We start from the raw sequence: 14,274 nt of genomic DNA on the forward strand, positions 1-14,274 counted from the left end.
TTTTAGATTAAAATTAGTTTCCTTCTGCTGCATAAAATAGCATACGAAACAGGACCAAAAGTTCAACCCCTTTGAAGTTTTTTGGTAATGTGCCTAATTAAAAATAACTAGGCTCTCCAATGCATAATTATATGAACACCTAATACCCTAAATTTCCAGCCAATTTTGTTTCAAACATAAATATGCACCAGAAGTTTGAATGATCGACATACTACTCCCTGCAGTATCTGTACTGTTTCTGAATCAAGGCTCTTTCTTGAGCTCAGTATTTTCACTACATTTCCTTGCTGTGCAATCATCTCCCAGTTGGACAATTAATGTGCTTTTTCTCCACAGCCTTTGGCATGTGACACCCTCCCTTACCCTGTATTTGAACATGCACCATATACCTTCTTCACTCTGACTGGTTTTGGCAGTGACCCACAATCTAAATCTCTTTCCTCCATTTGATATAAGTGAAACTATAATTATATAGGGGTAATTTCAAATTACTACTTCATTCCACTAGCAACTGATGAAGATTAGTGGTCTTGCCTTGCATCTGAGTAAGTCAGCAACATAATCACAAGAGAACTCAGCAGGCAACATTTGATTCATGTGAACTCAATTACTTCTGTCAAACACATTCACTTCAATAAAAAGCAGAAACTTCCAAAATGGGTTTCTGCTAACAATTTTGTGCTCAAAAAAATTTCATTTGACTCTTAAGGGAAAAAATAATGTGAATTTCATCAGAAATAATAATAAATAACAAATATGGAAACATACTTGAATAAATGGATTTAATACATTATCAGTTCCTGAAAATAAAGAACATTTCAAGGAAATAAATTTGTATACTTAAGGCAGCTTATTATAGAAAATTCAGGCATATAAGTAAGCTTTAGAAAAATGAATTCACTCTATATTTTAAGGTAATACAATAGAAACCAGAGTACTTGCTTATCTTTTTAAAATCAGATTATTATGGAAAATGTAGTCAAGTTCTCCTATAGGAAGTTAAATATGAATTGCTAAATGGACAGGGACTCCTGAATCACTTCTTGGTTGTCTTCTGGATTGAAGCTGCCATATGTTAATAATCTGCCTAGTATTCTGATTCCTTAAGGTTTAGTTGCTAAAAGCCTCTCGGTCAAGTCTATCATGCCCTGCACGCATATCAGGTCACATGAACATGATCCAACAGCAACTACCTGGTCACTTCCTAGTACAGATTCAGTAAATCTTAACATATGACAATCATTACAACAGGTTTACTCAAACTTCACCATCTTATTACAGCCTTAATTAAATCCCAACATATTTTGATTATAAAAGAAAATGAGTTATTAAATGTAAATACGTAATAAGGCTATATTATAAACACTTTTCAACATGTGATGTTTCGAGGTCTACAAAAATCACTAAGATGACCTCTATAATAGTTAATGTATCATATGCCAATCATGTATGATTTAATACCTGAAACTTGAAAATTTGGCCTGAGAATCTTAGAACTAAGTAAAGATTAATTTAAAAGACATATTTGTCCATTTTTATGACTAAGGATGTTTTCTAAAGATAAGTACAAAGGTAAGATAAACATAATTATTTATTTAAAATAAATAATTTTAAAACGTATTCTTTTATGACTTTGCTCATCCTATTTCCTCTTTTAAATTCATTTTCTTTACCTCTTGCCTTTTGATTTCTTTCTCACTTCTTAAGATTACATACACCACTGCTGTAATCAAGGAGTATGTAGTATAATGGAGGTGGGGAGTGAATTATTAATCAAATAATAAATTAACAAATATGTGCAAAATCATAACTCTAAATGGTTTTATGAAGGAAAATATGTGAGTAAATAACAGAGGGGGATGACCTAGTCTTCAAGGATCAGGGCCAGCTTCCTTGAACAAGGAGTGTTGGAACACAGATCTGAAGGATTAGTATGAGTTAACCAGGCATAAGGGAGGTAAAAGAATGTTTCAGGGGAAGGGAACAGAATCATAAAAGTACAAGTAATGAAAGCGAGCCTTTGAGAAACTAAAAGCGATCCAGTGTGGCTAGTGCATAGTTTAAGATGTGTCTAGAGAGCTAACAGGAGCAAAGTCATGCAGGGCCTTAGGCTACTTTAAAAACTTTATTTTAAAGGAAACCATTGAAGAGTCTAAAGTAAGTGTGTTGGGACTAGGCAGGGACTGAGGAGGATGTGTGTGTGCAGCTACCAGATTTGCATTTTTGTAGAGATGATACACTCACATGGCTCAAAAACCAAAACTACATAAAAAGTCATTCATTATATTTAAAAATAAAGTTCCAACATGACATGCTTATAGATTGGAGGAAAAAGGAAACAGAAATAAGTGGGTGATTCTATGAGATAATTGCATGGTAGTTTCTATACATACTTTGGGATGGATTGAAAGTGGGATGTGGGTAAGAAGGAGACGTCAAGAATGATTCCTAGATTTCTGGCCTATCAAGGATAGCTCCAAAACATCAACGTCCCTGCTTAAAGGTTTGGGGACAGTACATCAAAACCATAGAATGAGTTAGAGTTATGGAGGAATTGTATATGATACACACACTTACACACATACATACATTTACATTTGCATGTACATATAATATATAGGTTTAAATGCATATATTTATTTATGTGGGACTATCTGTGATGCCTTAATTCTCCAAAACAAACCTTCAACATTTATTCAATAAGATATGTTATTTATAGAATAAACATTTGAAATTCCTCCTAGACCAGCCACATATCATTTGTACATGGGAAAACACCAAGAGACACTATTCATATAGACTGCACTGTGTAGAACAACTTCTGGTGCTGTGTCTACAGCCTTCATGACCCACAGCCTTTGTTCCTCTTACCAGAGTAGGGTAATAAACACATTAAGACAGAATCCAGTTTATTGACGTTTCCTCCAAGGTAGCCTCTCCAGTTCGTCCCTCTTTCTCTCAGGTCTCTCTCTACTCCTCAATTAGTAAGAGTACGAGAATAGAAAGTTGCAGTAAATGCATGCACTAAAAAACATCCTGTCAGAACACTACTTCCCCAAGATGTTTTCATGATAAGCACCTGCATAATATTTTAAGCACAGCAACAATCAAAAATTATCATCTAAATGCAGAGGTCCTTTATACTCTGTCGATATGGACAAAGAAAAAAGTCACTGTGCTTGAACTAAAGCTACCACATTATAATTCATTAAAAGGATATAAACAAATAACCAAATCAAGCATGCTGCTTTATAATAATAGTAAACAAATTCTTAGAAATAATAAGATTCATATTGTAAATATTTTAGGGAAAAGAATACAGTGTATTCAGTGGATTATATTTAACTCCCACTTCTGATTCTACAATTACATATATCTTCACCTTATACCAAGAAGGCTGCTCAAAAAGAAAAGTTAAGGTAATGTTAGTTAGAACTTTCCTTTAAATCCAAACCTAAATAAAATCTGATTCACTTCCTTGACAAACTTAAAAGCATATCTGAAACATAATTTTGATTTAATAAAACTTTACATATACATATAAAGGAATAGAGAGTTGTAGATTACATGGAAAAATAATCATGCACTTTATTGTAGATGGTGTACAAATATGAGTTGATGCTGAAAAAGGAAGTTTAAATATGGTGCAATGTGTTTCTAGAGAGAAATAATTAAACAAAGTCAGTATGATTTACAGGAAATTTCCTAGTTTTGTTTTCCTGGATCTACGGTCAATCTAGAGTCAGGCCTGAACAAACTTGAGCAAGTTTGATCCACATTATATACTGTATTTAGAAAAAAAAAATGCACCTGAAGCTACCAGTGGGATTAGGGGACTTCTTAACATTTGGTTTTCTCCTCAGTTAATACACATTATCTCTCATTACCTATTTGACATGTACACATCATGGTGAAAACAAGTTCAGGTTCATAAGGATGGATTTTTTCTCTTTTAAGGAAAATGTGTTTTCTTCTTCATAAGCTGTTCTTCACTTTGCATAAAGTACTATCCTGTTCCAAAAAGCTATTGATAAAGATCCAAGTTTAAAAGGGCAACTCACCACACTGCAGGCAAAATGAGGGTATTTTCAGATGAAGAAGGAAGCATGCATGATCAAGTTTCAATTTTAAAAAAAAATTAAAACAAAAAAATTTCCAAGTGCAAATTGCTTTGAAATGACCTTTCTGTATTGGCTCTATCTCCAAACAGTTATTTTCTTAGGTTTATTGTGTATTTAAAATTGACCTGAAAATTCTTAAAAGCAAGCATGTAATAGCCATTATATGTAGACAACACAGTAAACTATGTCCTGTCACCTTACACATATTTTCCAATGAAGTTCATGTGGCTGAACTTATATCTGAAAAAATTTTAAAGGCAGTTAAAAGCATGCCAAAACAAGTCTCATCGAAGGTTTACATTTGAATTTCATATAATGAGTAAAGAGTACTCTTTTCTCTTCATGGAGATAAAATAGCAATAAAGTAGCAGACACTAATCATAAAAAGAAAGTTATATACAAAGAAATAATCCCTTGATCTGAGCTGTCCAAAAATAAAACTTCTGAAGGCAAAATGAATATGGAATATTACTCTGCAAGTAAGACACTCTCTGAGAATTATGTATATCCAATAAAATATTACATTAAATCTTTCATCATTGCCAGAAGTTTTAAAATTCTGAGAAGAAAGAAATCAAACTTGAAGAGAAATAATCTCCATAAATTAGCAAAGTAAAAGGTCGTTTGCTCATAATCACTGGAAGAAATACATATACATGATCCAACTGAAGCAGACAACCCCTGCAGATCCACAGGTAAACTCTTACCTTGACAGGTGCCATTTTTCTCTTCATATCCTGCCTTGCACATGCATTTCCCGATGGGCACCAGCCACTCCCCTTCAGCACTGCAGTGCATTTTGGGTGGTTCATCTGTCACAGAATGGTTGACACAGGAGCCCGACACTTCAAGCAACTGTGAAGAATCAGCTCCAGTGATTGTGTCAGGGAAGACAGCCAAGTGTCGTACCACAGAAGGGCATTTTTTATAGTATACACGAACGGAAACGAGGGCAATGCAAGCACCCACATCTTGAAAAGCGAGATAAAATCCCTTTTTGCTTAGAGGTCCTACGTCTCTGACCTCTGTATTCAGTTTCATGACACGGTCACCAAGATCAAGTTCTGTAAAGCTTTCATCGGCAGCAATGGTATCAATTTTGATGTACTGGTTTTCCTTAATGTTTCTCCCATTCTCATCTGACTCAAAGTAATACATGTTAAAAGTTTCCTTACAGGTCCCCAGCCCTCCAGGAAGACTGTTGCAGTCCCGCAGAGTAAACTTGAGTTCTATGAAAATTCTGGAAGCACCTTCGTTGGAGATCCAACTGGTCAAAAGCCAGTTATTTTGATTCTGTTCCATAACTTTGCATACTTGGTATGTGTGGATAGGGGCATAATTTTCATCAACTTCACCAATCTCTTCCCACTGTGTAATATAATAGAAGGACAAAAAAAATTAAAAGACAATTAGAAAATAACCAGCGAAAATAGTCAAAGAAAACTAATTCAGGTGTAAAATTTCTGCTTCCTCAATATACAGTATTGAGAGAAGGAGCTATAATGTGAAAATTTTTAAAAATTATTTCCCTTTTTAAATTAAGTAAATAAAGTATTAGTCATTGTCTCCAATGTAACTCAAGCATGAAGACATGTGAATGATATTCCCCAGAAAAAATCATGTATTTCAGAGTAATAGTAAAAAAAAAAAAAAAAATCAATATGGGTGTGACTAACAAGAAGCAGTGAAAGGCAAGTATATATATTTGGAAGAAAGTTTGAAAGAAAAAGGGTAGATAAAGTTTGAAAGAAAAAAGGAAGTACAATTTTTTAAAAAATGACAATGAGAATAAAAGCAGTAAATGTGGAAAAGAAGGGATAAAAATGTAACATGAATCCACATTTATTTAACCCTGGCATGTGACAAATAACACAACAATGTTATAAAACTTGAAAGAAAATTCATTAGTTTAAAATTAATAATAAATGTTTATTTCATTGAACCAATCTGGTTAGGAATCTTTTACAATTGGATAACTAAGTGTTTATTCATACATTTATTCACAAATATAAACCTAGAGACAGACAGAAAATAGAGATAAAAATTATAGATTAGTAATGCTGAGAGCCTTGTCATCTCAAATACTGAGATTTTTTTGTTATACATAACCTGGGAATGCATTATTCTTTCTTACCAAAGCATTATTTTATGCACAATGACCTTAGAAGTTCTGAATATACACAGGATTTAGAAAAATTAAGTATGATTTATATAGCTTCCAAAATACTATTCAGCCAAAGAAGAGGTCTAAACCTATCTCTTTCCTAGTAAAATACTATGGTTTTGAGAATGTCAATGCACCATACCAGTTTCTAAACAGTGTAAAACCAGATTTTTCTTCTTCATAAAGGTTATTATAACAAGAAATATTTAAAACCTGTCTACAATCTGTGTGAATAAAACTACCTATAGTTTTGTTTTAAATCTTTAAAAATTGTCCTGAAACACACAGAGCAATGAAACCATACATACTGGCTTTCAATAAATCCAGAATGTGATTTCAGACATTAAGTATTAACTTCACAGAGCCTCATTTAGTTAGACATGAAATTAAATGGAGCATTATTTTTTGATTCTGTTGAAATGACAAAGATATGAAAATGTGGCATCACAAGGGATGCACATAAATCGTATACCTCAGATGGCCCCTCTCAGAGTTTTAGCTGCCATCAGACAGACAGAAGTAAAAGGTGTTAATGAGGGAAAACTTCTGAGCTCCTTAAAATCAGAGAGACATCAAGGTTGTATCTTACCTAACAACTTTCATATTAGGGTGTTACATGAAACCTTCATTCATTCATTTAATCTCACTTTTGTCCTCTCTCAAAGTTTATCTAAATTGTACTTAACCTCTGATTTTCTAAACCAGATTTCTCTCTCATTAAACTGCTTACAGTTTCTTCCTGAAGCCATCCAGGTATCAATATGTTTATTATAAATGCTTAATGAATGTCATGATTAATATTTAATGGAAACAAGCACCTCAGCTAACCAAATGAAAACAACAAAAATGAACAACCTACTGTAAGAAGATTAATTAAATGTATTTTCTTTGCATTAGTAAATTGAAAAAGAACATCAAAAAACTCTTCTCTGAAAAAGGAAAACCAAAATGCTACATTACCTCTGTTTTAGATTCTCTTATTTTTTAATAGTCCTCCAATGCAAAATACAAACATATTTCAAATCCTTGGCCTTAAATCATTTATAGAAGACTCATTTCTGCATCACATATTCCAATAGGATCCTGCTAGCAAGTCAAAGGAACTGGACAAGTAAAAGGAATTGGAATAGCAGCATCTTCCAAGATTATAAGGCAAGCAATTCACAGTCTTTGTACAAAGTCCAAGGTACCACAAATATTATTAAAAATGCAAGCCAAGCAGCACTTGACAAGACAGCTTAATAGTTACTGCTTCGGGTGATAATTTCAAAGTATGTGCATAGTCATATTACTTCTCTGAATATTCTCAATTAAGAAGAGGAAAAACTGTAATTTTCTTTGATGTTAGGATTTATCATGGTGGGATTTTATTTATTTTTCTTTTCAAGTGTCCAAAATATAAATGAAGGCTCACATTTTCTATTTCTAATGCATGAATAGGAGGACTTTAATTTAAATAATTATGGCTATAAGCCATTCAGAGAATCAGAAAGGTAATATATACACATTTCCAATAAATATCTGCTCCTATTTAGACAAATACACTAAGAAACAAGCAAAAATATTTCATTTATTTTAGATAGACCAGCTGAAATAAAACGTTGAATTCTTCAAAGTTTTCTTCCCTTTTAGTACAAAGGAGACATCCTGTTGTCCTCAGCAAATATCTTATTTACGAAGAAGAAACAAGGAGATGAACAGAAAGTAATACTCATCAAGAACTTAAGATCACAGCAGGTATATTCCTAGATGCTTTTGCAAATGTCTTGTCAAGGAGATTACCGTAATTTAATGAAGGACACAGACAGAAAACACAATATTTTCAGTTTAATTTTGTTGGAATTCCTATGATCCCATGGTTTAATAAAATATCTGCTGACTACTACAAGCGAGGTGCCTAGACATTTTGGAGGCATGGTCACTGAACATAATATGGTTGGTGTAGCTCTGTTCTTCAGGTCTGGCTATGCCTCAAGACCCACCCTCTGAGCCCAGGCTTTTTCTTTGTGCTTGTTTCCTCCTCATTCCTATTTCTTTGCCTTAATATTAAAGAATTGGTTACACACTCAGCTTGCGCTTTCTTGATTTCTCTCTCAAATGCTTGGGCTTGCTCCTTTTCCCACTGGCCACTGAGAACTACAAGTCAGTTGCATTCTAATCCCATGCCTGGCCAGGCATCACAAGTCAGCCACATTCATCAGAGAAGTGCAAAAGAAAAAAGACTTATTCTCATATTCATATCTGTATCATGGTGTTACCCACTTATCCTACCCAAAGCCATTAAGAACTATTTTCTCCCTGCCTGCCTCTCATTGCCCTATTAGGTTTCTTGCCCCAAGCTCCTATGGCCTCTTATCTTGTTAGCATTTATTTCATTTTCAATACCCTAGCCTATACATCACTTCTTTTGTTTTCACAACTTAAAACACTGATTCAGGAGACACAGCCTAAAGTAAAATCTCCCCTTACATTGTGTCCCCAAATACACATAAAGTATCATCAAGTGAACAGAGTCAATTTTGACCTTTCAAGTTATGGGGGTGCCTATTATCTAGTTCTGTTTTCATTATTATGCATCTATACAGAGATTAATTTATTAAGTCTAAAGTACAGTGGTCAGAAACTTTGTAGTAGAGGCCTACATATAATTAGTTGACTGGTCTTGTGCTGAGGAAAGATTATCAGCCTGAAGCCCTAGAATTAGTCCCAGGTCTTACAGTATCTAGATGTATAAACCAAGACTTAACCACTGGCATACTGATTACCATAATCTCAAATGAGAACTGAAACTCTCTATCCCAGTCATCTAATATCCAGTATAAAATATCAGAAGTGGCCTTAAAAGATCTGGTCCTATTGTTCATTTTAGAAATGAGAAAACCAAAGACCAGATTTTCCCAAGCTCACAAAATACCACCCTGATACCATCTGAGCATCCTCTATGCCTGTCTGTACCTCTGCCTTCTTATTAGCATGTTTCTGTCCTTGAAGTCTGGGTTTGCATGTGGGATTCCTTGATTCACTGCATTGATTGCTACTCCACTCTGTTGATACTAAATTCACATTTTTTTTTCAGACATGATGTAACCATGAATAATAATTCTTTCTTTTTCTTTCTTTCTTTCTTTCTCTTTCTTTTCTCTCTTTCTCTCTTTCTTTCTCTCTCTCTCTCTCTCTTTCTTTCTTTCTTTCTCTCTCTCTCTCTTTCTCTCTCTCTCTCTTTCTTTCTTTCTCTCTCTCTCTTTCTTTCTTTCTTCTCTTTCTCTCTCTCTCTCTTTCCCTATATATAACTTAATACTCTAAACATGGATATGAAGGTAAAGACAATTTTCTTTTTTCTCTACTATACCTCAGAGTCTGACACCACAGGACACAGAGTAGGGCACTCAGTTAATATTTTATAATGAATGAATAAATATCAAACACATACATATCCCTCCTAAGTCCAGAGATATATGTTAATATGAAATCTGAAATAATTCAAACATGGTAAATAAATGACTTTATGATTTACCTTTTGCTTTTGTTTGAAGAAAAATAAATTTTGTAAATTGTCTGAACTTTATATATTCAAATAAAGGAAAGTTTATAAGTTTATATTTTTGAAAATTAGTCTTCAGTAAAAACCTCTAGAAAATTTATTTTAAGACATTTGCTTATTCCAATCATACAATTATTTTTAGTTTAGTTTTGCATATTAACTTACAGGACTCTTTTTCTTTAGCATTACATTTTCCCAGGTATAACTTACAGCTTAGTTTAGATATGTTAGATATTTTTAGATATTTTTTAGCATGAAATGTTTTAACATATCACTTTTTATTTTTCACTCACAAGCCTTCTTCAACATTCGATACCAATTAAAATCCCAGGATGTAGTATATCAGTTAGTGGCACTATACCTTCTTCCCTATTTCAGTCAAACAACATTAGGACCCTCTTAATGATTTTCTTCGGCAGAGCGATGTTAAAATATAGCTAGGAATCAACTGCTCCCAGCTTTACTCTGAAATGTCCAAAGCATAACTTTGTAACAAACCTTGTTTACCACATAAATGCTTCTTTGAATATAGGGATAACTGTCCATTATACTTTAATATCACAATATTTTATATAATGCATTTTTAAACGCTCCAAAAGAAACTAATTCTAGGCTTCTCATTTTACTCAAAATATTGTTAGATATCATTTATTTTTTATTTTCTTTGTGTGTGTGTAGCGTGTTTGCTAACTTCACTGAAGATATCCTGACCTCAAATTACTAATTAACTGTTGTTCTTAAAACCGTAGTACCTCTCCATGATCTTAGAAATTGCCTGGGAAAGAGTTTAACTATGTGCTCAAATTCGGAAGTTGGGCATTTTACCCATTTTAACTAGTGAGCAAAACATTCCAATTGCTACCGCATCATATGTTTATCTAAAGTCTAGAATTTCTGGAAGCTTCCTGCTCTTGCAAAAATCAAATGAAATACAATATAAAAAATCAGAAACTTCAAACACACCAAAGATCTTTTGTTTTTTCTTTCTATTAATGTCCAGTTTTTTATAGTAATTTATATTTTTAATATCAGATTTTTAGTTTCATTATTTCATTTTTTTTTCAATTTTGCTACACTGATTAAAATTAGGTAAAATATACTCAAATAAGAACCTAAATGAATTGCTTATTTTCTCATTTTTCCCAGGTGCATGATAAACTATTACAAATATTCTTCCCCATAACACTTTATAAGACTTGCTATGTTTACATAAAATCATTATGTTTTTTCTCCCTGTTGGATGTACAGTTGAGCTCATTTGTCTGTGTGTGCATGCAGAAGTTTGCCATTATCTAATACATTCAATCCAGGACAATTCCTCTGAGAGAAAATAAACCAGAAAAATCCTCACAGAATAAGTGACTTAGGAACATGATTAATGGCAGAAAAAGTGAGGAATTCTATTATTGTTGGGGCAGACTTTTTTGTTTGTTCTTACTACCTTTGATGTGTTACTGTCCACTAGAGTCATTCCTCATTAGAAAGAAATACTGTATTATTAAGACTAGTCCACCTGCTTGTCCAGTGGCTGCCCAAATGCTTAAACAGTGAGAGTCAAGTAGAAGACCAAACTTTACCTTGGATCATAATGCTTTGAAATAAATTTTATTGTAACTCAAAGGTAATCATGCAATGTGTGAAAACCTCAAGACTATAATACAATACAGGAAGAATAGGCCCAAGCTACAGCTAGTCAACCTACATTTGAGAAGATTAATTTTCTCATTACACACTATATGCGTGACATAATCATACAGAAAACAGCCACATCATTTTGCAGAGGAGTAAACTGAGATCCAGAGAGATTGATACACTAATTAATGCCAAATTAATGTCTAAGATCGGAAGTCCCTGATATTAATTAACGTTTGCTCCTTTTGAAGGGTTAATATTTTAATTCATAAAATATACTGGCACATGAGGTCATTTTAACCAACAAAAGAGAAAATGTTTCGTTACCTAATGAACTAGGTATTTATGTTTCAAAAGATAAAATTGTGGGCCTTTCTTGTAGAATTCTAGCACCCATCCTTCCTTGGTCAGTTTACTGACTTTTTGATCAAGACCACACAAGTCCATTGGGCAAGATAAGTAGCTCAGTTTTTATGCACAACCACAAGGCAAAATGGTTTAAAAAGAAATAAATATGTAGTAGTAGTTTCTGTTTCAGAAATTCAATCTCTTTAATAGCTATGTTTTTTTAGTAAAATAAATATGACAAAATGTATCAACTTTCAGCAAAAATCATTTGAATTAATAATCTTGTTACATTTCCTCAATAGTATGTTAGTGGAAAAAAGGATTGCATCAAATATGAGCTGTTTAAAGCATCTTTAAAATTCATGAGTATGATGTAGCAATATTGTTAGAAATGAGTCAATTAATTTTCTATGTATGAAATAAAGCTGAAGTCAATTACTTTATTGCCCATAGAATAGTACAAGTATTTATGGGCTCAAATTCAATTTGTGAAACGAAATCACTTGAGAAATATAGAGATGAAAACTTTCAAGTTTATATGAGTACTTTTACAGGGAAATTTGTAGACAATTGAGCATCTGCTTACAACACTAAATATGAATGGTAAATAGGAGATTTTTTTCACCTGGAGAAACAATTCATATTTTTTTCTTTAATGTAATTTTTTTTTCAAAAAGGAAAGAAAGAAGAAATATGGATTCTTTCTTCATTTATTCTTCAAAAAATATCCAAGTGCACAAGAAATGACTTAGAGACTGGAAAAATCAAAAGTACATTAGTAAAATATTGACAGAGAAGTTTATGATTTAAACAAAAAGGTATTTCTTAGAAAAATATTGTAATGACCATAATTGAAAAACAAAAAAGAAAATGTACATATAATGACTGCTTATATATTTGTTGTTATTCCACTTTTAAGAAGGTATATATTAAACAGTTTCACATTACATAAAATGTTAAAATATATCATGAATACTTCAAGTTTTTATTTGGCTTTTTCCTGAAAAGTTTACTTAGGAAAACAAATTCAAACATCAACTTGTCAATAATAATTTTAAAAGGCAGAACAAGCTAAGTGAATAGGTATGTCTGAAGTTAACAAATTAATAAAATGAATTAAAATCTTAAATGATCTCATCAGTGTTTAATCAAAAAGCAGTCCCATTAAATATGACAAGTTATCTAGTTTGTCAGTAATTTTGTGTCATGAACTAAAATTTTAAAAGCAGCAGCTAAAAATAGATTTATAAACCACTGATCTAGTTTAGTTCCATTTTATACAATATATTGAGACACCTCCATTTTTATGCGATAGTAGCTTACCACTGTATATTTTCTATCGTGTTATACCAAGAGGTAGGCAGTCCAACATTTGATAACTTGTAAAACTGGTAATACAGATAATCTTTTGTGTACGATTACAAAAGTTCACATAGTCTGTGAGTTTATATCTTTCTAAAGAGATGACTGTAATCTCAATTACATACTTGCATAAGTAAAAGTACAGATTTACCACAGAGATTTTAAGATTTAATGAGTCATATGCTTCTATGTTTCAGGGTTTCACAGTGCACACACACACACACACACATACACTCACAATGAAGAATTCTTTCATGACAGTATTATAGGATGCTAGAAATGGTCCTCCGAGTGTTATTTAAATATACATGTTCTCAATAACACTTTAAAATTTTAGAGTGACATTACTACTGTCTTTAATATAAATACTGTCCTATTATAAATAGCTAAGAATTATGTGGAGAAGCCTTCTTCTCAAAACAATATGAAAGCTTCAGTAAATGAGGAAAACAACTACTTCACTTGGGATTCAATTTAATGAAAATAAAGTAGATTAATCTCTGGTGCTAACCTCTGGTGCACTTAACATTTCAGGCAAAATAGATACAATTATACACTTGCCATTCTAGCAAAAAAAAAAAAAGAAAAAAAAAAGATTTCAGTAAACCATTTGCAACTCTGGATTATTTATCCAGCCTATAAAATATACCAGAAAACATAATGTTGCCTGTGGTCTCTGGTCTTTATGCTGCCCTCATATTTCAATAGAAGATATTACATTTCTGGTGTAGGCCTTCACAACACACCCGTAATCAATTCCATATCTCATGTTAATCATGTTCTTGTAATCAGTGGCTATTCAACACAAATTTCCATCTCAGTTTTTGTTGGAAAACAGCCACATTAGGGCTTTGAGTTTATTCAAGTTTAAGTGATTATACTGCCATCATAGACTAAAGTTCACAGCATCCACTTGCCATAGCCATATTACCAACACTGTAGAAATGGAGGGCATATACAGTTACTGTGTTGTCCAGTCAGAAGCTGTAACTTCCATACAGAACAACTTTATTTTTCAGAACCCCAGGGCTTCTCTCTTTGAGGTGGAAGTAAAAGAAGGAACAGCCAGGGATCCATTGCAGTTTCTTCCTTCTGAATTTGTTGAG

General features: G+C 32.8%; 1 protein-coding gene across 4 annotated transcripts in view; it reads right to left on the reverse strand.

The window, feature by feature from the left end:
- EPHA5 (EPH receptor A5) overlaps positions 1 to 14,274 on the reverse strand; it is a 315,334-nt gene that overhangs the window by 248,310 nt on the left and 52,750 nt on the right. For all 4 annotated transcript variants that reach the window (XR_014295238.1, XR_014295239.1, XM_082634798.1 and 1 more), the window contains exon 3: positions 4,829 to 5,489. Coding sequence is in view for 2 of the 4 variants with exons in the window: in XM_082634798.1 (XP_082490924.1) it covers positions 4,829 to 5,489 (661 nt within the window). In the remaining 2 variants the exon portion in view is untranslated. The remainder of the gene's footprint in view (positions 1 to 4,828; positions 5,490 to 14,274) is intronic.

Source organism: Mesoplodon mirus (assembly GCF_964341445.2).
Source record: "Mesoplodon mirus genome assembly, chromosome: 2".
In the NCBI taxonomy this organism is placed as follows: domain Eukaryota; kingdom Metazoa; phylum Chordata; class Mammalia; order Artiodactyla; family Ziphiidae; genus Mesoplodon; species Mesoplodon mirus.